Source organism: Gobius niger (genome assembly GCF_951799975.1).
Source record: "Gobius niger genome assembly, chromosome: 16".
NCBI classification, from domain to species: Eukaryota; Metazoa; Chordata; class Actinopteri; order Gobiiformes; family Gobiidae; genus Gobius; species Gobius niger.
In genome coordinates, this window is record NC_136867.1 from 13,348,419 (window position 1) to 13,375,674 (window position 27,256).

Below are 27,256 nucleotides of genomic sequence, written 5' to 3' on the forward strand. Positions count from 1 at the left end.
CTGGGGACCCATGTCCGAATATTGAGCTATTGGATCTTGGATTATCTAGTTGGAAGTTTTGATCTATGTGTGATGGGGGACAAAACTTCAGGAAAATCCACCCAATCCAACCAGACACCTTCTTCGAAAGTGTACCAAAATGATTACAATGTTACCCTAATACTCCCAATGCTTTGGAGATCGCCTAGAAAGTAACTTGCCCAACCCTGCTCCCATGCTCTTCTTTGTGTGCCAGTGAAACCAAGTGGAACCGTGTCATTCAGTTATTTAGGAGCTGAAACAAGTGCCCTGTTGTCCGGCGGTGGGCAGGTTGCCAGGGGGCTCCCTTCACTCGTCGGCCCCCATTGTTCGGTGGGCCCTCTCCAAAATGCACGCTGTGAGGCCAGTCTGGATTAGCCCGTTTCCCTGGCGTAACACGAGACACACCATTCAAACTTTTTCAGCCTTCGGAAAATCCCTCAAACTGCAGATGCGTTTCTTGGTGTGACCTGCCATTTCCCCCCCCCCTTTGTAATGGCTCCATAAATGTTTACAGATCCTAAACTTGGCTTGCCATGAAGACGGATTGCTAGAAACCTCCTTAGACATTATGCACTCATGACATACATTCAGTCCTATACTTGGAAGTGACGGGCTGACACATGAAGTACCCAGTAAATTCTATTATTTTATGACCACTGGAGCCACTGGGAGGATGCACATCTGTTACTCCTCAGTCGGGCTTGCCTGTTTGCCTCCAAACATATATACAGTACATGAGGGGATTGAAGAATGCATCATTTCTCTGGCACCCTGCTTAGAAAAGTGTAGACTGTGTGGGAGGAAGATGAGAAAAAAAAAAATGAGTTCAGTGAGTTTATACAAGGCCATCAGACCAGACACACTTATATTTCTGAGAGCTTGACTAAAGAGCATACAGTATGTACCGCAGAATATAGGCCACATGTTAGCAGTGAAATCAAATGTTTGGAGTTAGTGAATGAAAACACAATTTATTTTATTGCGTATGTCTCAAAAAATGTATTATTGTAATTTGATTTATTGAGAATAGCAAGTCACATTAATGCTATTTCTTACTCTTCTTTATATTAGGGTTTTCAGTGTGAAATGTTGAAACGTTCCTATTCCAAAAGTCGTAGCTTCTCTTTCGGTGCTTGTAAAGGTGGTAAAAGCGACAAGTTACGCTTTCCTTTTACACATGAATCTAAAATTATGTACATCATCGTTGTACTGTAGTTTGAGCAGTTATACATTGCCCCCTTGTGTCAAGTCACAAATATATATATTTCAATCTTTCCAATCTGATCTACTCCCACCTCTTCTGATGGGAGTGCAGAGAAGAGTCTTCTCCATCTGGTGACTGTACTTCCACACTTCATAGGCTGTCAGTAAAAAACAATCTACATGTATTTTGACTGAATTTCCTGATGGAAAAGGACTTGCTGCAATACAGTCCTAGGCAGTGTTGAGGGTAACGTATTACAAAAGTAATGAGTTAAAAAATATATTACTTTTTTCAGTAACGTAGGAAGATAGCATATTAAATATGTGAATATATTAGTCATTACAATTCAAGTAACTCAAGTTACAAGAGCAATTATTGTATGAAATCAAGTTGGACACTGGTGTGAAAGATCTGCAGTCAGTAGCTAATGTCCTCAAAACAAAACACAAGAGAATGGGGGAAAATAACTGCATTTTTGCTCAGTGGCTTTATTACTATTTTCAATTTATATTTTGCCAAAAGTAACTCGAAAGTAACTCAAAGTAGTGTAAGGCAACTACATTTTTCAAACAGTAATATGTAATACAAACATATTACATTTTAAAAGCTGTAATCACTAATATAGAATGTATTACAATTTTCAAGCAACTTGCCCAACACTGGTCCCAGGTTTGACTCCCAGATCAAGTGAAGCCATTCAGGGTGGAGTTTGTGTTGTTTTCCCCCATTCACCACCGTAAGTTAATCAGTCAGCTACAAAGACCCAGAGCTCTGTACTCTCAACCTCAAGAATCTTACCACAGCCTTAAACAGCGTCAACGTCATGTGTGTTTGTCACATAAATTATAAACATGCAGAGAAAATATTCTAAAAGGCTCGAAGCAGCCCCAAGATAATAGATGGATGAATATGATCAGGAAAAAAAAGTTGTTGTTGTTGTTGCTTTTCAGGAAATAGACCTCGGCCTTTAAATGTGAACTTGCATTAAAGGCAAGAACTTACACTTAAGTTCTTTAAATGAACTTAATTTAAAGAACTCATATTGCAAGATCATTGAGACAAAGTCCTCAATGGAACTTTGTCTCTCCATAAGTGGTGAGACAAAGTTCCACAAAGGACTTCAGTCTTGTTGACGTAAACCTAAATGGAGGCTATATTAAGGTGGCACTTGACACCTCAAGGCTAACTCTCACCTTTGTCTTATCAACAATATTGTGACTGGCTAATGATCATGTGGCAACAGAGCTTTTTCAATGGTAGAAACAGGCTTCTCTCCAAAGTCCTGACTCTCCTTTTACCTTTCACTCCAGTTAGATAAGATAAAAAAGTTATTGAACACAATCATTCATATTTTCACAAAGATCTGTTATTTTTCCTCAGTTTTAATGACTTTTCCCACCTCAGGTCATTTATATATAAAGATAAACATGAAAGATAATGTGATAAAATATAATATTCCTGTTTTGTTTTTTTCTCTCTCTCTCTCTTTTGAACCACTGTTCCATAAATGAATGTTTTTACAACATGCTGAAAAAACAAAACAAAAAACTTTCCTACAAGAAAGAAAGTTTGACATGGAGCCTTTCCATTTTGTAACTCACAATGTGAACAAATCAAATCAAATCAAATCAAATCAAATCAATTTTATTTGTATAGCGCTTTTCATACATGTCATGTAACACAAAGTGCTTTACAGATTTAAAAACATTCTCTCACACCCACTTCCTTCCAAAAAATAAAATAAAAATTAAAATTAAAAAAAAAAAAAAAAAAAAAAAAAAAAACAGACACATTGTAGCATTCACACTCCCCCCACCCACCTCCCCAAAGACAACAACAGACCATAACTGTCTTAATATCAAAACCGTAAAGACAATCTAACTTCCATACAATTACACCTTTTGCAAGCATGGATGCAGCAGATTGACTTTGGACACACTTAGCAACGCCGGATTTCTTTTCACTCCAAGAATGACCAAGTGAATCCAGATGTAATACAAAACAGCTGGATTAATACCTGGCATTGCTCACTGTTAAAAACAATGGCGTCTGCTCTGTAAATCATTGCTGTTGTGGAAACTTAAAAAAAAAAAAAAAGTGTAGTTTTGTGATTGTTTGACTTGTCCACTGGTGTGCTGCGTAAATGATCTTCCGCGGTGAAGCCAGTCATGGTTCACCACTTTTTATTCTCCCAACTGGAGCACAGCAAAAAGCAAAAAAACAACAACCTCAGCAGCCGCATCTGGCACATGATTCTTCTCACATCTGTTTTGTGTATTAGCTGTGCGTGACCATTGCGTCTGATAGCACATTCTAGATACAGGAAAGGGCCCATCACAGGAATCTCAAACACATTATACCCATTTCACCAAACGCGGATATATTGAACATTTTTAACATTTGAACATGTAGTTGTTACATAACTGTCACCAATCAACCCTTTTGAGCACAAGGGCCTTGAATGAAACAGTCCCAGTTCTACACTTGAGTATGTCACTCTAGTTTCAGAACATAAAGTTGGTTTGTTTGCATGCTTTTCATAACACTGCTACATCAGGGGTGTATATAGTTTAAGCATTAACCAATCAATCTCAGTAATAATAAAAAAAAAAACTAAAAAAAACATGATTATATTATCCACTTCCTGATGGTCTACACAGTCCACTCTTCTATTGCTTATTGTGCTCATAATAAGTTGATGTTTTTAGGTAAATTCTTGTTCTGAAAGCAAGTACATGAACTGCTTAAGCTTTGGGTGCATACAATCAAACACATATTATAAAGGTTTAAGCCCTTTCAAGGTTGTCAAGTCATTTGAATCAGTGCAACATTGCCCTCTTGTGCCAAAAGAATGATCTACAATGAAGGCTTTTAAAATGAGTGCGAACAAAGACGTGGCCTTCTTCTTCAGGGTTTGTATGACTGCAACACATCAATGTAAGAAAGAAAAATCTACCGACACATTTTAATAAAGGCTTTTTTTTAATGACAACTCTTTAAGTGCTTCATGCATTTCGAATAAGCATTTTCTTTACACAGTTTAAACATAAAACACTTCCACTTGAAATGATTCTTTCTGGAAACACATCTATATCACAGTCATACATAATACTTTTTAGTCAGTGTCTAGTTTGCTTTTTGTTCTTTGGTAGAGAAATTTTTTGTATTTATGTATTTAATGGCACCTTATTTTAGAATCAGAAAGAGAATATATGATGTATTTGTGTGTGATCTGAGTTTCCGATGTAAATGATGGCCTGGTGCCACAAACTTGATAACATGAACTATCAATGATATGGATGCATATACAGCATACTCTTATTTTGTTTGGGTTACAGTGATGCAGGTCTGAGTAATCCAAAAAGAATTAATACAGATGCCCTGCCCAAAGATGAATTTGCAGAGTCATCCTAGTACAGGCTCGGCTTATTTGCACTGACGTTAAGACAATGTTGTTTAACTACAAGACTTTCAAGCTTCGGAATTGATTACAGCATTTTAAGACCTTTGAAATACAAGCACTACCTAATCTAAACTAATTTTGTACATATCTTGAAAAGACAAAATATTTTATCTCAAGGACATCCAGCACCATTTTACAATGAAAAATAAACTTTAAAAAATGCTTAAGGCAACAGCATACGCAAAATGTTTATTAAGCTCATATGCTATAGGACACTCTTTGGTCAAATTTTGATAAAAAACTTCATGTTATGTTTTGTGTGCGTAATCGATGATAATAAAAGAGTAAACTTCGAAAACGCTATGGGTTTTCATGCACTTGAACGTCACAGATAGGTCTTATCATGGTTCAGACGTTGTTGTGGGTATAATGTTTACGTGAACAGAGGCACCAAGATAAAGAGAGGGCGCAGGAGAGCGGGGGAGGGCGAGCGAGCAATACTCATTACTGAGTACATGAAGAGTATGCGTGGAATGACAGTCCTGGATATTTAAGGTAATAAGAGTGTCCCGCACACTCAAGTCAGGGTACTGTGTTTACACGGACACAGACAAAGCCAGGATTATTAAAAAACAGAACATAACCAGGACACCTGAGAGCTTTTAACTCCCTCTTTGATTCTTTCTAAATTAATTGAGAAGACGTTGCGTTTATAAAAACCAGGGCAAAATTAAAGATTCTCCTTTTCTTTGGGAGGACTAAACGCTTTTGGCCGATTGACATAAAACCAGTAATGTAACATCTTCTAAATGCTCTTTTACTTGGTCAAGCTCAGGCCGTCTTCTTACAGACGTGGATGAAGTAGCAAGGAGCCTGGCCCTGTCCCGGGACATAGGTCTTGAAATCTCCATAGACGCTGTGTTCCACTTTGCCGTTGAACGCTTCCTTCAGCAGCCCCTTGAACTGCTCCAGCTGGTGAGGGTAGTAGGACAGGCGGAATTTACTGCAAAAACAGAGACACATCACAAACATTCATGTTGTGTCTGGGATAGGCGGTGCAAGAGTCAAGCGACCTTGAAAGTGAGGCGTTTCAGAAAATATTGAAGATTTTTTTTTGTCCTTTTAGTTCTAAGAATGCAAAACAAAGTGTGTTCAGATAAGAAGGACAATGTGCAACAGTCTCACAAATATCTCGTGTTGCTTCATGAATATGCAGCTGTTTGCACCCTTTATCGTACATTTTACACCGCATAATCACTTGACACCAGTTCTTACTACCCTTACACTTAGACTACACTTCAACAAAACGGAGTGAAAAAATAAATGACAATATAAAGTGCAGCTCTAGTTTGAACAGCATCACCAATGGCAGCTTCACTGTTATACCTGACTTCGGGAGGCTTTTGGTCATCTTCTGGGGGCACTTGAATGGTGTAGTCCAACGTGATCATATGAGGTTTGCTGTTCACCCACAACACGGAGGTAGAGATGTCCTGAGTTAGATCACTCTGTAACACAAAATATTTTAAAAGGCAGAAAAGAGCTAGAGCTGTCATGTCCATTAATAAAAGTATAGCATGATGAAGTTTTGGAAGAGGAAGGCAGGCCATGAGAACAGACTGGGATTAGAGGGCTATATAAAATGGATTTTCCCTGCAGCATCTCAGTGTTGACTAAGTATTTGTGCTGTCGGGTTCCAGATGGACGGATCCTACTTTGAATAAATTGAACAATATGGAGCTTTGAGAACATTTAAACAAACAACATTCTTCAAAACTTCAAAATGTCTTGTCGTAATGAGGAGTTATGGAACATAGCATTTTGGCACAAGCTGGGCCAAAATGTCTTGAATGATACTAATACTAACACTGATACTAATACTACTAGTAATACAAAACAAGTAAAAAACATGTTGTGTCTCCTTACATCGGACAAATGCACCGTTTTTCAAAGACATAGGCAAATCCAAAATGAGAACGTACCTGGTAATAAATGTTTTTGCCTTGCGGTGCTTTTCCAGTCTCCAGAATGTAGTCGTAGTTGCGGTGGTCAATGATGAGGACTCCGCCTGGCTTGACCATACTGGCAATGTTGTGAAGCGCTAACTTCTGGTCACTCTGGTCCCCTGATGATAATGAAAAAAAATCCAATCATCATTATTCAATCAACATTTCTTACACTAACATTTCTTACAAAACCATACACGGGGGAAAATAATATGCCCACGCCTATTTTGATATCTACCTTTAAAGTCTGGTAAATGAGCGAATGAATTGCCAAGGCAGATAACAGCATCAAAGCCATCCCCAGGTTTCTGAACATCATCTGCTAACGTTAGCCAGTTGGCCTCCTCAATCACTGTAAATAAAGAGCCTCAATAAAGAAAAAGAGTCGTACAGTTTTAAGACATGATGAGGGTAATAAAGAAATGATTGTCATACCCCACTGGTCAAATGATTTTTCCTTTCGCCTCTCCCATCTTGACTTCAGTGCATACTTAAGCATTTTGTCACTGGCATCCACACTCACCATATTAAAGCCTTCCTCCACCAACATAATGGAGTCAATTCTGCAAAACAAAAGAGAGCAACCATTATCTGTAAAGTTTTTTTTTTTTAAACAACTTACAAACTCAGCAGTGCTTAAATAAAAGTAGAATTTAATTTGAAAAAAAAGAGGGAAAAATGAAGTATATGGAGCATATGGATGTTTTACTATCACGAGAAAAAAAATATTTTTGCAATCCATCTTTCCTTCAGCATTTAAAAATGAACAATATCAAACACAGCACATACAATACACAGTACACTAACACATGTATTTAAAGTCTATACGGTGCAGGTGTATTTTACAGTGTCACCTTCATGTAGTGTAACATTAAATTTAGTCACTTTGGATACAAGTAAGGACAAAAATAGTATGAGTTGTAACCTCATTCCACTAGAAGCATGTGTGCAATGCCCCTCAATGCTCCAGTAAACTGGGACACAAACAACTGGTATTCACTATAGACTGGTGTCAATAACAGACCTTTACAAAAGTTACAATATAATTACTAATTTAGGTATAAAATAGTGCGATCTAAAGAACATGTAACACATGTGCATAAAGTAAGAACGAGACAATAGACTATATGATCATCAAATAAATGCTGATATTGACAGGAGCCCCTGTGTACACAATTAATAGACAACTATTTGGGTGAGACTCAGCTGCTACAAACCAGTCAGGACACGATTAACCTAATACAGACTAACCAAACAGAACAAACAGGTCTAAAGTACCTTCGAGAAACAACATTGTGAATATGTGATTATCATTGGTTGCCTTTATCATACCCACAAAGGCAGCCAATAACACTTGAACATGTCCTATCGAGCCATGTGCTGCACCCAGGACACTGCCATGACTGTGCAACGTTGCACTTTCATTCACTTTTCTCTGGACTAATCCAGATTTTGTCTGGAGTTTATGAGCTTAGCAGTTCAAGGCCTATTTGCCTAAAAAGGAACAGCACATTGGCTGCACATGACATCGATGTCGCCATGATAAACAGTGTGGATTTGTAATAACTCAGTAATAATAAGCCTAAGAGCTCAACACGATATGACGTGATCGCATATTTAAAGTTTACAGAAAGCGTTTGACTGTGTTGTGACGTATGACAAGCCATAATGTGCTAAATATCAATGCAGTTCAGTGAGACGTTCCCTGTGGTAGGAAGTGTATCGTGTACCCTGTTCCGCAGGCTACATCCAGCACACGCTTCACTCCGTGCTCCCTCAGCAGCGCCACCACCCAGCTCTTGTACTCCTGTGTCCGGCTTTGAGTGTCCCCAATGTACAGCTGCCACACTTTGGCCGCTTTCCCGTCGGCATATTGGTCAGGAAGACCCACGGCGGCCACACCGAGGGAGCGAGTCCTGAACACACCGTCGGCCGACATGCTGCTGAGATTCCTCCAAACAGAACACAGAGGTGTGCAAACTGCAGATAGCTGCCTTTATTTCACTGCACAGAAGCACTACAGCTCTTCACCTACGTATCCACATGCTATTCGAGTTTGCTTTTTGTTATTTATACCAGCCATGTAGGCTGGAAACTTTAATCCAATGACGCTCTCTCAGTCACTCACGCCTCCTCGTTGATTGGTTAAAAATATTAAAGTTGCCTCCCATTTCCGTGTTTACGCCAATAATGTATAGCTCTGTGGGTCCATAAAACCTTTCACCCTTTAAAAAAGAGCACATTGTGAAAACAATGTTTGTCATTGCCACTATTTAGACAAAGCCTAGACAGCCTATATAAAAACGTGGATACATAAAACATCACGACACATGTTAAACGCTCTGCACAATTTTAATCATATTGTGGCGTGCTGTTCATGTAGCTACTACAGGTTCTTTTGCGTTTTTATCAATTAGGTCATGAGTAAACTCCTCCTGATGTGATTGGCTGCATCCATGTCCGCAAAACCTATAATTACCAGCAGTGGTGAGGCAGGGTCAGCTCTAACCGGAGCAGTCCAGGGTAGACCCGCCCCCACCACACTTTACATAATGATCAACGAGGTTACTGTATTATCTGCCAAGTGTCGGCCAAGTGCACCAAGGCAAAAGTCTGCAAAACAAACTATTAGTTTTACAATGTTCCGTTTGTTTTCCCAGTTACTTTGTTGCCTCCTCTAACCTGCTACCGAAAACACAAAACAAATAGGGCGTATGTTTTCTTTTTATTGAGACATAGGCCTAGTCTACCCACCATTCTGAAGGTATAGAACATTTTCCATACGCCTATTAGATTTAGACCTATACACCAGGTAGGCCTAATGCAGGAACTGCAACAAAAAAGCAACTTTTGCTCATAAACCAAATGACATTTATTTGAAAACAAAAAGCAAACATCATGTTAGTGACATGTGGCTTGGGCCTGATGATTGAGGGTTTTAGGATGAGATATTTAATGCATTGTAATATTTAGTTTTTTATGTTACTAAATAGGCCAACATAAAAAACATAGTTTTGCTCAAATTCAACCACCAGAGGGCACAATCTTGTGCACTTCACTCAAAAGAGTTGCAACATGCACTAGAGCTACACTGCAAATGCACTAAACATATTGTAAAAGTGCTTTTTATCATCAACGTAACAATACATTGGTCAAGTTTTTATTTTATTTTTATCAGTGCATGATTACTAAACAATGGCATGATGAAAAGGAGACCGAAAAGAGTTTTAACGCTGGGTATTGATCCCCTGAGTGACAGTCATTTGCTGCGTGGAGATTTGCTGTACCCTTTTCTGCCTTTTCAGAGCATACCATCTGACCACGCATACAAAAACAATCACCAACACAGCTAAGCAGATCCACAGCCAGATAAACTCTCCTGTGGACAATGAGGCCCCTTTCGATGTGCTATTTTTAGGTGCTGGTTTGACAAAGGCTGGTACAATTGGGGTAGTGCTGTCCAAATATACAACGTCCTCTGATGGTACACATTTGACCTGGTCCTTAAGAGAAAATCCTTTAAAACACGAGCATTTAAAGCTACCATATGTATTTTTACACCTCTGCTGACACTCGTTCATCTCGCATTCATCAATGTCCTCACACATGTTTCCATTGATTATGAATCCACCAGCACAGGAGCAGACTGATTTGTCGATTGCGTCACACACTGGGGGGCACTTCTCGTGGGCACAGTGGATGTTGCATCTTCTTGGGTCTTTACTGTCTGGGGCGTAACCTTTATAACATGAACATCTATATCCATCTTTCACCGGCATGCAGACGTGTTCGCAAGGGGCATCTGAACAACCAGTGGTGCTTCTAAAAAAATCTGTTAATTCTTGGACTTGGCATGCATGCTCGTGGTCAGTCCTGCACAAAAAGCCTTCTATTTCTTGCGAGCATGGCCTCTCTGTCCACTTTAGGTCGAAGGATGTTGACACACAGCTCGGGGAGCACACTTGGGCACTGTTTTTCCAAAAGTTAACTGATAAATCCGAATTTTTACTCGCACTTGTCCATTTATAACCCCTGAGTGGAGCAGAGAGGTTTGTGCATGTTCTGTCTGGTAAACTTAGTCCAATCCAGAAGTCGCCATAGCCTCCATAATCCAGTGTGTGCAGGATGTCGTCATTTGGCAAAAGCGAGAGAAGCTCCCCTCTGCTCCTTCGGCAAATTTCATCAGCTGACTTGAAATCCACCTTGAGTCTTTGGACGGTTACGCAATAGCTTCCAGTGCAGTGAGGTCTACAGCTATCAGCCCGCTCCACACCTGCAGAAAATAAAGCAAGCCAAAAATTGATTGCTATTCCTTTCAAAGTGAGTGAGTACAGGCAGGCCATGTTGTAATGGAGTGGTAGATTATAATAAAATGTTTGGCTGGTGGGAGTCAGGAAAGACATAAGGGCCCAAGGCTATACCTACTCAGGAAGCAACACCCTCAGAACAAGCACACGGATAGGGAGAGGAAGGAAGCAAGATAACGTCCAATGTTCTTCCAAGCCTTTGCCCAAGAGAAAAAAAAGTTGTAATAAACATGTGCTTGTTAAAATATGTTAAAGGCAAACAGTGCAGTCTTGTCATTGCACGGACATTGGGCATTAGATTGGGCAAACAAATGTAAAAATCAGAAAAACCATAAAGTTAGAGCAATCTTTAGAGCAGAGGTGTCCAAACGATTGTCTTTGAGGGCTGCATATTAATGTTTATGGGGGGCCATAGATCGTTGGTCAGTGCAGTCATACATTGCAGTCATACACTGCAGTTAAGAGAGGATAAATTGTTTCCCAATTCTATTCTATTCCATTCTATTCTAGCACAAAAAAAATGATGCTTTTTTTCCAACCATGTTTTTTTAAATTATTATTTCCTTTATCTAGTCTCTTGAGACTCAATGTCTCATTTGCATCTCTGACGATATGTGCCTGCTCCAGGCCGCACTATCCTCTAAAGCAGGGGTGGCTTTAGAGGATATGTGACTCGTAATCATTTCTAACATTGCAAAATATTTTGAAAACATTTTGGTGTTTTACCTTACTTATTGGTAGCCAAGCCTAATTCACTATATCTCATAAAAGCAACACTCAACAAGTAGCTAAATAAACTGCTCTAACCGTACACTATTTTTGCAGTTACTTCATTTCCACAGCAGATGGCACACTAACCATCTTAATCCACACAAGTTCTTCAAGTCACCTGCTGTAATCACTTTGTCTATTGGAGCGTTGTAGAGTGTTTATAGTGGAGTTTATAGCTTGAGGGTTCTGTTCCTAGAACTGCACCCTGTCTGATGTATTTCCGATCTGCTGTAGCCACTCCTCCAGTTGCTGAAATGCAATGACCTCCAACTCTTCTTTGAGATGCACTCAACTTAAAAAAAAAGAAAAAAAGTAAGCCAATATTATTGAGTAGAAATATAACTAGATATGTAATTGTATATAAATTCATGTTATCCAAATAGAAAATAATTTATTGATTGAAGACAATTGCAATCCTGCTGAAATAATGCAAAGAGATGCAATGCTGAGAGTTACCTCAACTTTTCAAGCCATTACTTTTTACAGTGCGACGCATACAGGTGTATCATTGCAATCATGACAAATATTTAAACATCTACTATGATGGTACTGCCTCTTTTATTTTTCCATACATGCATATTAACAGAATATGACACATGTTCCTCAAAAATGTACCTATTTCCTGAACACTACAAATAAAAACAAAAGAATTAATGCTTGTATTGTGTTCTCTTCTATTTATGGGGTGAAATATTAACGCAGTATGGTTTTAAGCAAAGAAAGTAGACACATGGACTATAAATAAATCTATTTATAACAAAAGAGCCCAACATACAATCAGTCAGTGGTTTGAGATATGTTATTCAAGACATTCTCTATTTAGATCAAAACAAAGAAGCAAAAAAACACTATTTACATCAATAAAAACAACTGGTTACGCAATATAGGTCTATGATATGTTACTCCAACTTTAATTACATCATTTTAAAACACAAGAGGTTTTTTATTTGTGCAAACTTAGATATGTAGCAGGTGCTCGATTTCAGAAAATGTACACATCAAACAGGAGCAGTCTGTCTCTCTGAGAGGTCATAGGTCGTCTGTTGGGATTGACTCGTACAGTTTCTCCAAACGTGGGTCCAGGCCGGAGGGCACCCAGCAGTACCCGTCTGCCGTGGTGTTTTTCTTGGCTTCCTTTTTGACTTGGCTGTATCTAAATATCAAAATCCCGAGCGTTATCCCCACCAGAACCACCAGCGGGATGACGGAACCGAGGACGCAGATTATGATCTTATAATTGGCGGATATGCCTCGACTGGTGGTGAGAGAAGTGTCCGCTTTTTCGTGATCGTGGGTTTGGTTGATTTCAGGACGGGGCGCGTTTGTGTGAGGCGATTCGTGCTGCAGTTCAACCGTGCTGCTGAAAGACTCCGTAAAGTTCTCCTGGACTTCCAAAACGGCTGACGACTCCGATGGAGACTCAGGCAGGGACGCTGAGGGGACAGCGTTGGGGAAGCACTCTCCACTGCGGTCAAGCTGGAAACCAACGGGACACGCACACAGAAAGCTCCCCCTGGTATTGACGCACTCAAATTTACAACTGTCGACCAAGCATTCATCGATATCTTCACACGACTGTCCATCTTCTGACAGTTCAAAACCGTCATAGCACTGACAAGAAAACGACCCAATGCTATTCAAGCAAGTGTGTTCACACATAGGGCTTACGCATTCATCAAAATCCATGCATTCTCCGTCCGTCATCTCAAAACCTTCTTTACAAAAACAAGCATAACTTCCTTCAGTATTGACGCACAAATGCTCCCCGCAAACTTCTTGCGAAAGGCACTCGTCAATGTCAAAGCACGTGCGCTGGTCCGAGGCTAGTTCAAGGCCCTGCGGACAGAGGCAGGTAAACCCCGTCCCTCCCATGACGCACTGATACTGACAGGTGTCTTCAAAGCACATGTTCTTCAACCTACAGGAATGTCCATCTCCGTCGAGTTCGTAACCATCATCGCACGAGCACATCACCTCATCGCCTTCCACGTCACACACATGTTCGCATCCTCCGTTTTTGGTCGTGCAGCTTCTGTCTGTTTGGCAAAAGGGACCGGGTTTTAACCACGCGTACAGGTCATCATGCGTTCTGGCACACACCGAGTAGAGAGGTTCTTGGTCGCTGCATGTTATGTCGGCGTAGGTTCCCACCGGCAGGGACTTCATCTGGTAAGTCTGTGATTCTTGTGAAAACGGGGCGGTGTAGGTGATATGTCCTTGTCCCAAAAGCGTCAAAGCGTTGCACATTCCTCTAAAATAAAACTTGCACACGTAGGGGACGTGCCTATTGCAGCTGACATCGAACCACTTCATGTGATTGTGGGCCGTTGGGTGATAGGTGACACCGACGCACCTCTCGTGGCAAGTGGACGGCGGTTCTCTCCCCCAATTTGAATACTGGGAATCCTCTTCCCCCGACACCCATTGGAATCCTTTGAGCACCGCGTGGGATATCGCACAGGTTTCTCTCCGCAGTTTGAGTCCAATCCGAATTTTCAAAGGCTTTTCCTGTTCTGGAGTTTGAGATAGAAGCGTCCGGAGTGTGTCTTCCTCCTCTTTGTTTCTTATCGTCATTAGATAGCCCCCATTGTCATGACAAGTCCTCTGCGCCTTGTCAAATGAAACGGCGTCCAAGTGAAGGGTGAAACAGGCGTTGGAGGTGCACAAAGTCTGGTGTTCTGCACGAGAAAACGCCAACATGAGCATAAAAATCAGCAGCATACTTGCAAAATGTGTGGAAAAGAGTGTAAAAATTCAGGTAGAAGCGGTAGAAGCTGAAATTGCACACTCATGGCAACCGTGTAGAAGCTCTTGCGCCAAAAGTCATGCTCCTAGTTGGCTGTTTGATGCTTCAGGGAGAGTAAGAAAAGACGGAAAAATGTTTTGCAGCAGATATGGAACCTCTCTCCCACTCTCCCTCTCCCCCCCTGAGCAGTTCCGCTATGGGCCCAGAAAACAATGGGCAGGCCCGCGGTGTTTTGACTGCCCCTCCAGATGTCTCCGGCCCCAGCTGACCAGAGGACTTTTTAAGTGACTCCCTGATTGTAACCTCACAATGCGTGTATATGAAGAGGTCAGAGCCAACATGACGAATGGATGGAGGGAATGCAGTAGCATGTCTGTAGTTTGACAGACTGTAAACCTTATCCACAACAAAGGGAAACTTAAACTGATAGAGTGTACTACAACTACTGTAACTACTATAGAGGAGAGGGTAATCATAAGAGTTTTACTTGCAGTCCTCCATGGAGTTTTCCAAGCAGAGGACTGTGCCCATGATTATTTCTTAGTTTCAGGGCACAATGATGCTGAGGTCCATTTTCAAAGGAAACAACTAGTACTTGCTCTTGACCCAGGTGTATACTATGGTTGCACAACATTATGGAAATTCTGCCTCTTTATATGTTCGGTGTCCAATGTCCAATAAGGAAACAAAAAATATAATAGTCTTAACCCCCCACCTGAACCAAGTATCTTTATTTCAGTTTGACATCACCCAAATCTACAAACCTAAAAAAAAAAAGGATCAAAACAACATGAAAATGTGACAAAACAAAAACAACAAACACACGAGACAGAAAAACTGACAAAAACCGTGCCAGAAAAGCTACAAAAATATGACAAAAAAGTGATGAAAACATGACAAAAACACTCCAAAGAAGCAATGAAAAAACCCAGATGAAAAAGCAACAAAAAAGACATAAAAGTGACAAAAACGAGACAAAAAAAAGCGACAACAGAGCGACAAAAATGTGCCGGAAAAGCAACAAAAAAGTGACAAAAATGAGTCGACGACACAACAAATATGCTTCAAAAATGTGACATAAACGTGGTGACGACGTGTCAAAGAAAAGTTCCGATCACTTTTCCTCTCAAATGAGGCACTCTCCAGTCGAGATTAGATTCGGGTAAAGCTGAACTGGAGAAAACGCCCTCAGGCTCAGGCTTGGGGTACGATCTTAAATGAACTATGTTATTGCGAAGAAATTGTTTTAAGCACGGCAATCGAACAATATTAACAACATTTACTGAAGTGAATGTATGTTGAGTTTCACGACTAACACGAATAGATATGGCCCTTTAAATGGCACAAAAATAGTTCTTTGAAAACATGCTTTATCTTGATAAGCCAAATTATTCAGCTGCTAAACTGAGACACATGATTCACTTGTTTGTCCCCTAAAAGAGCTGTGTTTTATGACTGAAAGTGGCCAGGGCATTTATGTGAATCTAGACGCTTCCTGTGTTTGTTGAGGCCATGAGCACACTTTAAATACAGGAAGTACCCGGCGACAATCACAGGAAATGAGTGCGTCCCTCCTCCACCGATACATTGCAAGTATTCTAACAGAATAAAGGGCATGTCACAAAATACTTATAGCGCTTTCATGAACAGCGCTGGCATCTCTCAACAACAGCAACATAAATGACTGAAATAAGCAATGATTAGCTACTTACTATAACTTGCTTTATCATGAGAGATCCCTCACATCTGGATTGAAACGGCCTGTTTAATGCAAAATGTTGACCGTACAAGAAATGATTGATTGGAAGAAGGAAAAAAAAAGACGCCACTTACTGCCCTCTACTGGATACATATGGGTAGTGTGCAAGTGTAAAGAAAATGCAGGATTTTAGTCAAGGTCATCATCCCATTTAACTCACACCGGAATCAAGCACAATTTGAGATTCATTTTCCCGGGGGTTAAGGGGTTAAACGGGTATCGGTTTTCCCGGGGGTTAAGGGGTTAAACTGGAATCGGTTTTCCCGGGGGTTAAGAGCTGGATTAATCAACAGAAATCTTGGGGGCTTTTCGATGTTTTAAGGCGTTCACACAAAGTTTACAGCATTTAGTGGTTATATTACGCATCCGCACACAGCCCAGTGACAGCGGGACTGAAGGCTACGGAATCTATTTTGAGCAGGGGCGAATCCGAGTATACAGGGGCTGCGGCATTACAGGGGAACCACTGACAGAAAAACTGCCAGAGACCGATAAATATAAAAAAATATTATTTTATCTTTATCTTTCAGACTGCAAGGAAAAACAGCTCATGTTTAAAAGACTCAGTTTCATTTTTTTTTAAGTCGGCCCCCTTCCTTAAAATGCTGTCCCGGTAATTTTGTACATATACTGGAACATTTAAAATATATGTATTTTGAATTTTGTGGCGATTAAATTTTAATTAAACTTTAAATCCAAATCCATGGCATTTTAAAAAGTGTGATTTTAGCCTAAATTCCAAATTGCTATATCTTGAGAAAGCACTTATTATTATTTTCAAGATTAAACACATTTTGAAAAGTAGACACGCTGGCGTTTGTGACTTGAGGTGACTTGCCAGCTAAAGCAAGACTTGACTTGACAAAAGCTATGATTTGACTTGACCCCATGGCCGATTGACCTGGACTTACTTGGGACTTGGACCTTCACGACTTGGAGTTGACTCGAGACTTGCATTTAGGGACTTACTCCCACCTCTGCTAGTGACTAAGAAATACTTGATATTCAATCTTTCATTCTGCAGAAATATGAAATATCTGTTTGACGCAGAAGCTCCATGACGTCTTTCATCACCTTTCGGTCTGAGACAGGCTAAAGAGCGTGAGACCTCAGCCTTTTTGTTTACAAGAAATATAACACTTGTAGTGTCATGTTATAGTGTCATGTTACTGTTACTCACGGCGTCTGGCCTACAGCGTAACTCAGAAGCCAATTAAATCACAGTGATTTAGAGTGGGTTGGGCTCAAATGCGGCAAGATCCAAGTTCTGAGACAAAAACAAATGGTGACTGATGAAACATTTATAGTTGGTCTAGTGGATATATATAATTATGAAATAAAAATGTTATGTAAATAATTTCTTTATAATTTTCAGGTTAAGCCTGTGTTTTACTTTTTTCAGTGTAGACCATCTGGCTGCCTGGGCTAACAGTTCAAACTGTGCGTGAAAAGCTTCCCAGTCCGATGTCAGGATTCATAACCCTGGCGACCTGCCCATTCTTCACGCTCACGGTGGCTTCTCGTACAGTGCAGTGAGAGGTACTCAGACCGGCTCCTGCTACGAGCTGTTTGGCCATGTCTCTCACCCGTACTCTGTGCTCTATTGCCGAAAATGGAGTAGTTATGTCCCATGAGGTCATTACACTATAAAACAGGCAAGTGCCGACAGCTTACTCCGATTGGCATACTGTCTGTGAATGACACAGAATGCATGAAAATGCATGTCTGACTTTACTGCCCACATATTTTGTTAAAAACAGCCGCTATAGTTGTTGACGGCATTTGCCCTTTGATGATTTAGTTTCATGTTATCTCTAAATGAATCTCTATATGGGAAGCTTGTCCACATCAAAAGCTATATATACAATGTACGTAAAATGTAGGCTTGCATATGAAACTGTCATTATTATAAGAACTTAAAACTCTTTGAAAGAAAAACAGCAACATTTTTCAGGTTTAGCACCTGTAGAACAGAAGCCACAAGTGGCACTGTGCTGTTATAATGTTGGATCAAATTGCAGTACACATCAAAACAAAATAAAATCAGTACAATGAATGGAACAATAAAAATCAGCAAGAAACTCAGCCTGTGAAAAGGTACAGGGGCCATGTGTTCCAAAATTTGGGTCACAAAACAGAGAGAGAGTGGCCCTCTCGCAGCTTCCTATTTATAATGGGCACCACAAGCAAAATCTGCCGACCTGAGAGAGTGAGCAGGAGTGTAGGGCGGCAGAAGGTCAGAGCGATACCGTGGAGCGAGGCCAAGAAAGAATTTAAAAACATATCAAAATAATCTTAAAATCAACACGAAAACAAACAAGGGAGCAAGAATTTTCGAATGGGCGAGATGTGCTCATGTCTTTTGGTGCCTGACTTGACGACTGCACTAATAAGTCCTTGTCCAACCTCATGCCCTTTGTTCTTGGCTGGGCTGAAACTGAGAGACATCTGAAGTGGGCAAAATTAAAATACCTTGTGTGTTTAACCTGATATTTTATCTACAAGAGCAAGAAAAATCTTCTGATTTCTAAAAATATGATTCTCTTTCAGCTTTGTAAAAGAGTAAAAGTGAGTGCATTCTGTTTGGACCAAAATTCATGGACTCTGTGTTGGACCTGGGAGCTTAGTTAAGTTAAGTTTGACGACAAACTGAAATTCGACAAGCAGCTCGACACTGTTGTTAGGACAAGCTTCTTTCACCTCCGTCTCCTGGCCAAGGTTAAACCTTTCCTCGGTCAGGATAACTTAAAGAAGGCTCTGTGAAGAACAGAACTGAAATAAATGACGATCAAAAACTTCACGATCTGGACATTTTATATATATTATTGCGTTTCTTTTCTTTTTTTTTTTGTCCGTGGGGGTGTGGTGTTGCGTAGGGAACAGCTGTAAAGCTGACACTTCTCTCTCGCTCTCTGGAGCGCGCTTGATGAAGCAGAGCGGCTTCCCATGTGTAGTGAGGTGGGGCAGGTGTCCCGACATTTAGCCAAAGAAATGTAGAGAGCTATAAAAGGGGCCTTTTCCGCATCACCTGCCCTCTCACCTCTCTTACGTCACACCTGCTGCGGGACTTGGCTTGGCTAGCGGCTAGTCTGGGGTTGTCTGATTGTGCGTCGTGTCGGGAGCGTCAAGCCGGCGATGTAGGCTTAAGGCCATCAACTTTGTATGCAACCTCCATGCCTCGATGGTAAGCGTGTTCTTTGCAGTTTGTGTAAGTTCCTACTGTTCACATAGCGCTGATGCTGGTCCGAGTGGTGCCGTATTGAGAGTGAGGAGTCACGTGCCAAATTGGGTTGATTTGGGGGGGGGGGGGGGGCTTACATTTTTGCGCATTTATTTTTTCGGTGGGACGGAGACGGATCTACAAATACGAAAAGGAAGAAAGTAAAGCAATTATATGACAGCAATATACCCCGTGGAAAAATGTATGATTTATATCGTTAGCAAATATTCCAATAATGACAAATCAGCAGCTGTCCAAAAGTGTCTCTTTAGCATTGTACGAAAACAAGTCAACTAAGTCTACTGATGAATCACACTCAAATGAGATATGTGCAGACTGCTTTATGATCGCAAAAGCATTTGTAATGAATTATCTTTTTGATTGATTGAATGAAATAAATAAAATAGAAAGAAATGAGACTGCATGCTGTGTGGTCTACAGTAAGGGAGTAAAACCAAATAAATCTGTGCCTTAATGGGCCGTAAACACAGCTATAAATCGACTTTTTACGAACAAAAGGTGAAAAAGGCTTTAGAATCTTGAGATGGGTCTTAAAAGATTTAGCCTGAAAGGAGCCTAAAAATGTTGTTGTTGACTTACATACAGTTGGGTGCAGCAACTGGCAATTTGTCAGCGTGCAACCATTCCTTAAGGTCACCAGGGTCTACAGGCCCTGGGAGTTTTAAAGTGTGTAATTTCATTGTGAAGTTGTTGTAGGAAGGGATAGGTGTAGACAAGATATATAGTTTAATGCTTGTGCACATTGGTTCTCATAAGACAATTTCAGTAATAACAGGTTGTTCTGCCCAGTCCTGTACAAGCACAGATATTAAACATTTGTAAGTGAATTTTACAGTGCACTCTAAATGCGACCTGCTTTGCACGCACCTCTAATCTGATTAGGGGCGGCGCCAGCACCCCCAAAGATTTTGGCCACTAAATCAAAGGAGCACTATTTATCTCCAGAAACATTCCTGAGACGTTTAGTATGAAAAGGAGTGAGTAGGACTGGTTTAATTTCAACTAAGTACGGGGCATTGTCCGAGGCCCATTGTGATGTCAATGCGGTCGTGACCCAGAGCACACGCTCGGCGACAGCATCAGTAGTCGGGGTGAGCCTGACTCCTTGGTCATTATTACAAAAATATATCAATGAGCTGAAGTTAGACTGATGTTATAAAGTCAGACACTGCTCCTGTGGCTCAGAGGTTATTATTGTGCTCTTCTCAACCTGAAGAACAACAACAGACCGAGTCCTCCAGCAGCGAGCCAAAGTCTGGCTGGGGAAATTACGCACAACACGGAAAAAAGTTGACTTAAGTCACGAGCGCGGTGCCCTTCTCTCAAGTCGTGGGCATCCGTCTGACAATCAGCTCAACTTTAACATTAACTGTGGTCGAGATAAAAGCAGCTCTAGGATGCAGAGAGTGAGGGGAGCATGAAGGGAGATTACGATGTGAGAGCAGTGCCACACATTCACGAGGACCTGCTCCTCTGGCCAAACATCCTCCCGGGGGTTTACATAAAACCGTCTCACGGAGGCTCCTCGGTGCCGCTGGAGTTAAAGGCAGGTCCAGAGTGTCCTCCTCCTCCACACAGGACATTTACAGCTCACGACGCCTTTGCAGCCCAAAGACTGCTGGTGCGTTTGCTTGGACGCAATTGTGAACAGAAAATTACGCATTTGCGGGTGCACGTGCGTGTGTTATGTTGTCTAATCGACCTCAAAATGTAATTTTTTTGTGAGCACCCCCATGAAAAACCTCAGCACCCCCTAAGCACCCCTTGGAACAAATCTCTAGCGCCGCCACTGATTCTGAAGCTGTCTGTCTATGGGATGGAGGCGTGTTCACTTGGCAAAAGTCATGACTATGCAGGTACCAAACGCCTCAGGCACACACAAGCTTGTATAAATGTCACAGTTCCTTTAATCTGCTCAATTTCCACACCTCTCTCGGGTAGGACTAAGGTCCAATTGAGTTTCAGTTCATGCCCACACTGCAGAGAAGCCTCCAAACAGACATACCTGGAGCCCAAAAAGCACAGCGCCATGGCAGTCCCAGGAGTTTGCCAGAGCATCCTTAATGCGAGGCACACTGAAAACGGCTGCGGAAGCCAAGACACCCCCGAGAAGTTCCTCAACCAGGACTACCAGCAGCTCAAGCAGTATTGTTTGATCCGACAGGTCCGCTACATCGATGACATGTTTCCCCTGACAGGAGATCCATCGGACCCACCATCCTGAATCCTTCAGACCTGAGCAAAGTGAAGTGGGTCAGGCCTTGGGTGAGTATGGCTTGATGAAAGCATGGTCCAGATCATTCAAAAAATAAAATGTCAGATAAACGTTAAATGAGTGTTTTTTTTTTAACTTAATTATTTTCTAGAAACTTGTCTCAAATCCATCTTTAGTTGTTGATGGTATTTCCAGGTTTGACTTTGGTCAAGGCATGGTTGGTAAGATACTATTATTATTTTTTTGAGTATTGTTAAAATTAATGGCTGTGTGAGATGTAATTGAAATAGTATTGTGCAGTAATATTATTATTTGTATTTGCCAGGGAACTGTTGGTTCCTAGCATCCATTGGAGCTCTAACATTCCAGAAAGCCATCCTGGCTCAGGTTGTCCCAAAGGACCAGATGTTTGAGGAGAATTACTGCGGTCTGTTCCACTTTAGGGTAAACATTCTCTATTTGGGACTTAATGCTGCAATTATAAAAACTGATACAAAGGTTGTATTGGTGCCTCTCAGTTCTGGAGATTCGGGAGGTGGGTGGACGTTGTAATTGACGATAAACTCCCCACAATCAACGGAAGACTGATCTTTGTTCATTCAAAAGACCCCACTGAGTTCTGGCCCGCCCTACTGGAAAAAGCCTATGCTAAGTATGTAACACTTATGTTTTAAAAATGATTTGTTTCAGAAAAATACTAGTTTTAGAGGAGATGTTCATGAGATGAAACATGTTTCTGTCAGAGTGTGTGGGTCCTACTCGGACATGAATTCTGGGACTCCGGCCGAGGCGCTGGCGGACTTCACTGGAGGAGTGCACATCTGTGTGGAACTGTCCAGTCCTCCCCCAAACCTCTGGGAGCTCATGTGCAGAGCGGGGAAGTCAAAGTCACTCATGGGATGTGGAACACCTCAAGGGGTAAACGAAGTCCAACAAAATAATTATGATCGCGGCATTTAGGAATTGCCTAAAATCATATTAACACAACATAAAAGATAATGGCTTTTATGGTTGGAAGGAAAAGTGTTCTTATTATAATGTTTTCTAGGCATCATTGAGCCAAAACCAGAAAATCAAGTTCTTTCTAAAGTTTAAAATAAACAACTTTGGGCATTTTGGATACAGACCAATATATGCAGATGCAGGTGCCAATCACTTGCACAATTCCCATGTGAAAATATTTATTACCACAAGGTAATTTGATGCTTGTATTATGTAATGAGATAAGTGTGGTTAGTGGCCAAAGAAAATAAGTAAACTGCACTGACTAAACGCTGCCTGCATTCACAGGCCACATCTGAGAACACTGTCCTGCCAAATGGACTGGTGCAAGGTCATGCCTATGCTGTGACTGGGGTCAAAGAGGTATGACCTTTGTAGAAACATGGCTGTTAAAAGCAAAGTAGTATCTGCAAACTCGTGTATAAGACTTGCTCATTTGTCAGATGATGAGCAGAGGGCGGCTTGAGAGGCTGGTGCGTCTGTGGAACCCATGGGGCACAGGGGAATGGAATGGAGACTGGAGCGATCAGTAAGAGGACACATTGCCTACACAATGTTCCTGGAGAAAGTTATTAAACCAACTATATCGTGCAGGTCACCGCTCTGGCAGACGGTGAGCCCCCAAGAGCGTGACATGTGCCTCAAGGTGTTTGACGATGGAGAGTTTTGGTAAACATATTTAGTTTGATTATTTTTCTTAAAGAGAGAGATAACAAAACCTACTGTTTGCTGTAACAGGATGCCTTTGGAGGACTTCTGTAAGTTCTACTCAGACATGGACATCTGCTGCCTGAGTCTTGACTTTCTGGACGGAAGCTCCACTTGTCACTGGAAAAAGTCCATCTATGAGGGCAGATGGTTGGCAGGTACCACAGCAGGAGGGTGCCTGAACCACCCAGGTAATATTTCCCAAGCAAAACACAAGAGAAGAAAGAATATTGTATAAATAATTGCCAACAGGTCCAGAATATGAATATATAATTCCAACAAGAAAGGTTTATCCATTTTGCGTGCAGATAGCTTCTGGACAAATCCACAGTATCGAGTGAAGATTGACGCGTTTAAAAAGTGTGCTACGAGCCAAGGGGAAAAGAACATGCTGGTGTCACTTATGCAGAAACCCGATAAGAGGAACAGACGACTGGTGAAAAACTGTGGCATTGGAATTTCAATTTTTGCCGTGCCGGACAATGTAAGAAAGCATAACTTTCTTTCTTTATAGCATTGTTCCATAGGTTGAATATGGTACTATAATACATTTCTTCTTGTTGATGTACAAGTACAAGGGAGTCCAAGGGAAGTTTCCTGCTTCTTTCTTTAAAACGAACAAAGTGGTGGCTCAGACTAAAGAACACCTGGACGCGCGTGAGGTGATGGAATTTGTGATGCTGCTGCCTGGAGAATACCTGATTGTGCCATCCACGTTCAAGCCCAACGAGACAGCTACTTTCCTGCTGACCATCCTCTCCAAGGCCGAAACCCACGTCCAGTCAGTCCATCTAGACTAAAACAATGCATAATCAATGCAAATGCACACAAAAAAACAATGTCATTGCTGTATTTGTTTCTTGGCAGTGAAAGCTCCAGTGTCCAGAACCACATCCATGAGGAGGGGGGCCATAATCACAGTCATGAGGAGGGGGAACAGGTCGGTAAAATGCATTACATTTTTCCCCCTACTGAGAAGTATGATATAAATAATATAATATCTCCCAGCACTCGCATGAAGAAAATGAAACAAAGGACAACAACAAGAAAATGCTATTCCGACAGTTTTCTGATCAGGTAACTACTCAAAATGTTACAGTAATGCCACGATAGTTACAGTGTGTAAAGACATACAAACAATTTTGATTCTCACCAAGAGAGTTGGAACCCTGAAGGTAGGAGTGGGCATTTCTAGTTTTTCAAAGGCTTTGGTGAAGAAGCGATAATAGCTCTCCAGCATCATTAATCCTGGATTCTGTGGCGCTGATTTTCTGAGGGGTATTCGATTTTACTGTCGAGAAAAGTTGCCTACACTATCACCTTAACTAAGACTAAAGCTGAAATCTTTTTAAACAAAATATTGTTTACCTTTTTAGTATGAGGAAGTGGATGCAGAGCTGCTCCAGACGATTCTGAATGAACACATTTTAAAAGGTAAATATAAAGATAAAATATAAAGATCAAAAGTAAAAGATCTCCCTGAAAAAACCTAATACTGTGTATTTTCCATCTTTTCAGGAGATTTGAAATCTGGTGGTTTCAGTGTCGATGCCTGTCGCAGCATGGTCGCTCTCATGGATGTATCCTTCTCAATACAAATCATGCTGCTAAAACCTAAAACAACCGTCCAATAATTAATGGATGCCTTGACTCAATACAAGTCATCAATTACAGGGAAACTGAACAGTGCAGAATTTATTCAGTTGTGGGGTAAAATCACAACATTCAAGGTAGGAAGTATGTCAAGTTTACCCTTAAAATATTTATATTTTATGAGTGTTTGACAATTTCTGTTTTAAAACCAGGATATTTTCTTCCGTACTGATGTATCACGGACTGGCACACTGTCTATGAGTGAGCTGAGGAACGCTATCATGGCCATAGGTAAGAAGCCTGCTGTGAAATTCAGTTTGCAACAACTGATTTGTCTCTTCTGTGGTAATATAGAAGCAGCTTTTTAACATTTAGCTGAACCTGGAAGAACCTTATTTGCAACAAAAACACACATTGACAAATTATCCAACTGCATCTCCAAATGACACGTGGCTAATATCCTCTTTGCTTTGCTTTAGGAATGAGGGTGAGTGATGACATGCTCAACCTGATGGCCGTGCGCTATGGAGCCTCTTCTGGTCACATGACTCTGGAAAACTTCATCAGCCTCGTGCTTCGATTCGAGTGCATGTCCAGTACGTATCTGCAGGCTTCCTTCTACTACCAATTTTTAAAGTGTCAGATGTTTAGCTTGTGGCTATAGATGATGCTTTGAATTATACAATTATTGAACTTTCAGTCTAAATCCATGTGAGAGCCAGCTCAGACTTCAGGAGGTCAGCTCTGCCTGAACTAGTGACCTAATTGTTCATTAGTTTGTACAAGTTAAAGAAACATTTTTTTTTTTCTTATATCCATTACCAATCCATTAATACCAATAGGGACAGCCCATCCCACAAATTTGAAGGTTAATAAATAATAACTATTTATTGCAGTACAATATAAAAATGAAGAGAGGCCAACTTCAAGTCAAGGGTTTACACCTGTATTTAAGTGTGGTTTTGTGATCTGTTCTGTTGATGAACAGAGGCCTCTGGTGAAAAAACAGTGTGACAACCAACGCGTGTTTCAGTCCACTTTCATGAAACAAATCGTGTCTGTGCTCATTTTGCCTCTGTGCCACTGATTTTCATCATTTAACCTCAATTTCTTTACTTTAGAAATATTCAAAAAAATGTCCAATGGAAAGTCAATGACACTTCGAGAGACTGAGGTGAGTGTATTTATTTATTTTGTTGATCAAATTTGCAAGAGCTGTCAACTTTAAAGCAAATTTTGTGTAAATGTTTTCTTTCTCATTGTTCTCTTCTCTATTTTGCAGTGGCTGTACCTCTCCATGTACAACTAACTGTCAGATCTTCACTTTCATGTAAAAGCAACATCCATATATGGCTAAACCGACACTGAGAAGTGCCAAGTGTTGCTCCATTCTTTTTTGTACAATAACCCAACTGTCTGATTGCTGAGCATTTCAAAACCTCCACAACTTGTGCTACGAGCTGCTTTGTTGCAAGACAGATCTTTTGTATTGTAAACATTCATTTAAGGTGATCATTTTACTATTTTGCTATAACCATTTTTCATGTTTGTGAATGCTCTTAGTCGTCCAGGAACAATCCTGCTTTAAAAATCTCTACGACAATGACACTTTATGATGTGACACACTATATGAGGTCATGGTGTGAAAACGATCAAAGAAACCAATTCCAGGTCTGATTTTGTGCCACATTATCACATATGGTAGAAGCTGAAAAAAAACAAGGCTGTATCCTTGATGGACACAAAACAAGCAAAAAAATATTGGAAGTAAAATGAATTTGAATTCATAATTCTTGTTTCATTTATTAGAAAAGCATAACAAAGGTGAACATAATCAAGTAAATAAAGCAATAAATCAAAATGAAAAACATTTGCATACAGTAATTCCATTTTAAGTTTGTTATTAGTTATGATTTTTTTTTACTGTTCACTTTTGAATTGTAACACCAAATACATTCTAAATGATTAGCGATCCACAAATGAGTAATTACAGAAAACACTACACAGTTATACAATTATAGATATTTAAATAAGAGATAAAATAAATGAACATAATAAAATGAGCTTCACACCAAGCAGGTTCGATTCCCGAACCACGTGGGCTTTTCTGTAAAATTAACGAAGATTTAACCAGATGGTCATCACTGCCAACTTCTTTTTTTGGGCGAGTTAATGTTATTAAAATGTATATCCTCCCTCGACTAAATTATTTGTTTCAAAATTTACCATGTTATTTATCAATGCATTTTTTCAAAAAGTTAAACAAGAATATTTCCCAAT

The 27,256-nt window shown here is 40.6% G+C and overlaps 2 protein-coding genes and 1 pseudogene across 3 annotated transcripts; 1 reads left to right on the forward strand and 2 right to left on the reverse strand.

The window, feature by feature from the left end:
• Positions 1–4,948: 4,948 nt before the first annotated feature.
• On the reverse strand, positions 4,949–8,705 carry gnmt (glycine N-methyltransferase). Its single transcript, XM_079573822.1, has 6 exons — positions 8,365–8,705; positions 7,070–7,197; positions 6,873–6,986; positions 6,611–6,753; positions 6,015–6,136; positions 4,949–5,631 (listed from the first exon to the last, which is right to left on the reverse strand). The coding sequence occupies exons 1-6, from the start codon at positions 8,571–8,573 to the stop codon at positions 5,460–5,462; spliced, it is 888 nt and encodes a 295-aa protein (XP_079429948.1). The 5' UTR covers positions 8,574–8,705; the 3' UTR covers positions 4,949–5,459.
• A 3,760-nt stretch (positions 8,706–12,465) lies between these two features.
• Positions 12,466–14,785, reverse strand: cd93 (CD93 molecule). Its single transcript, XM_079573944.1, has one exon. The coding sequence runs from the start codon at positions 14,431–14,433 to the stop codon at positions 12,742–12,744; it is 1,692 nt and encodes a 563-aa protein (XP_079430070.1). The 5' UTR covers positions 14,434–14,785; the 3' UTR covers positions 12,466–12,741.
• Positions 14,786–21,428: 6,643 nt separating this feature from the next.
• On the forward strand, positions 21,429–26,285 carry LOC306976354 (calpain-2 catalytic subunit-like; annotated as a pseudogene). The gene is made up of 20 exons (XR_013794303.1): positions 21,429–21,723; positions 21,825–21,894; positions 21,999–22,117; positions 22,192–22,325; positions 22,417–22,591; positions 22,964–23,038; positions 23,119–23,204; positions 23,270–23,344; positions 23,414–23,574; positions 23,692–23,867; positions 23,956–24,164; positions 24,251–24,323; positions 24,392–24,460; positions 24,760–24,817; positions 24,902–24,963; positions 25,045–25,113; positions 25,189–25,267; positions 25,456–25,572; positions 26,098–26,150; positions 26,259–26,285. The product of XR_013794303.1 is annotated as a calpain-2 catalytic subunit-like (transcript).
• Positions 26,286–27,256: the final 971 nt, after the last annotated feature.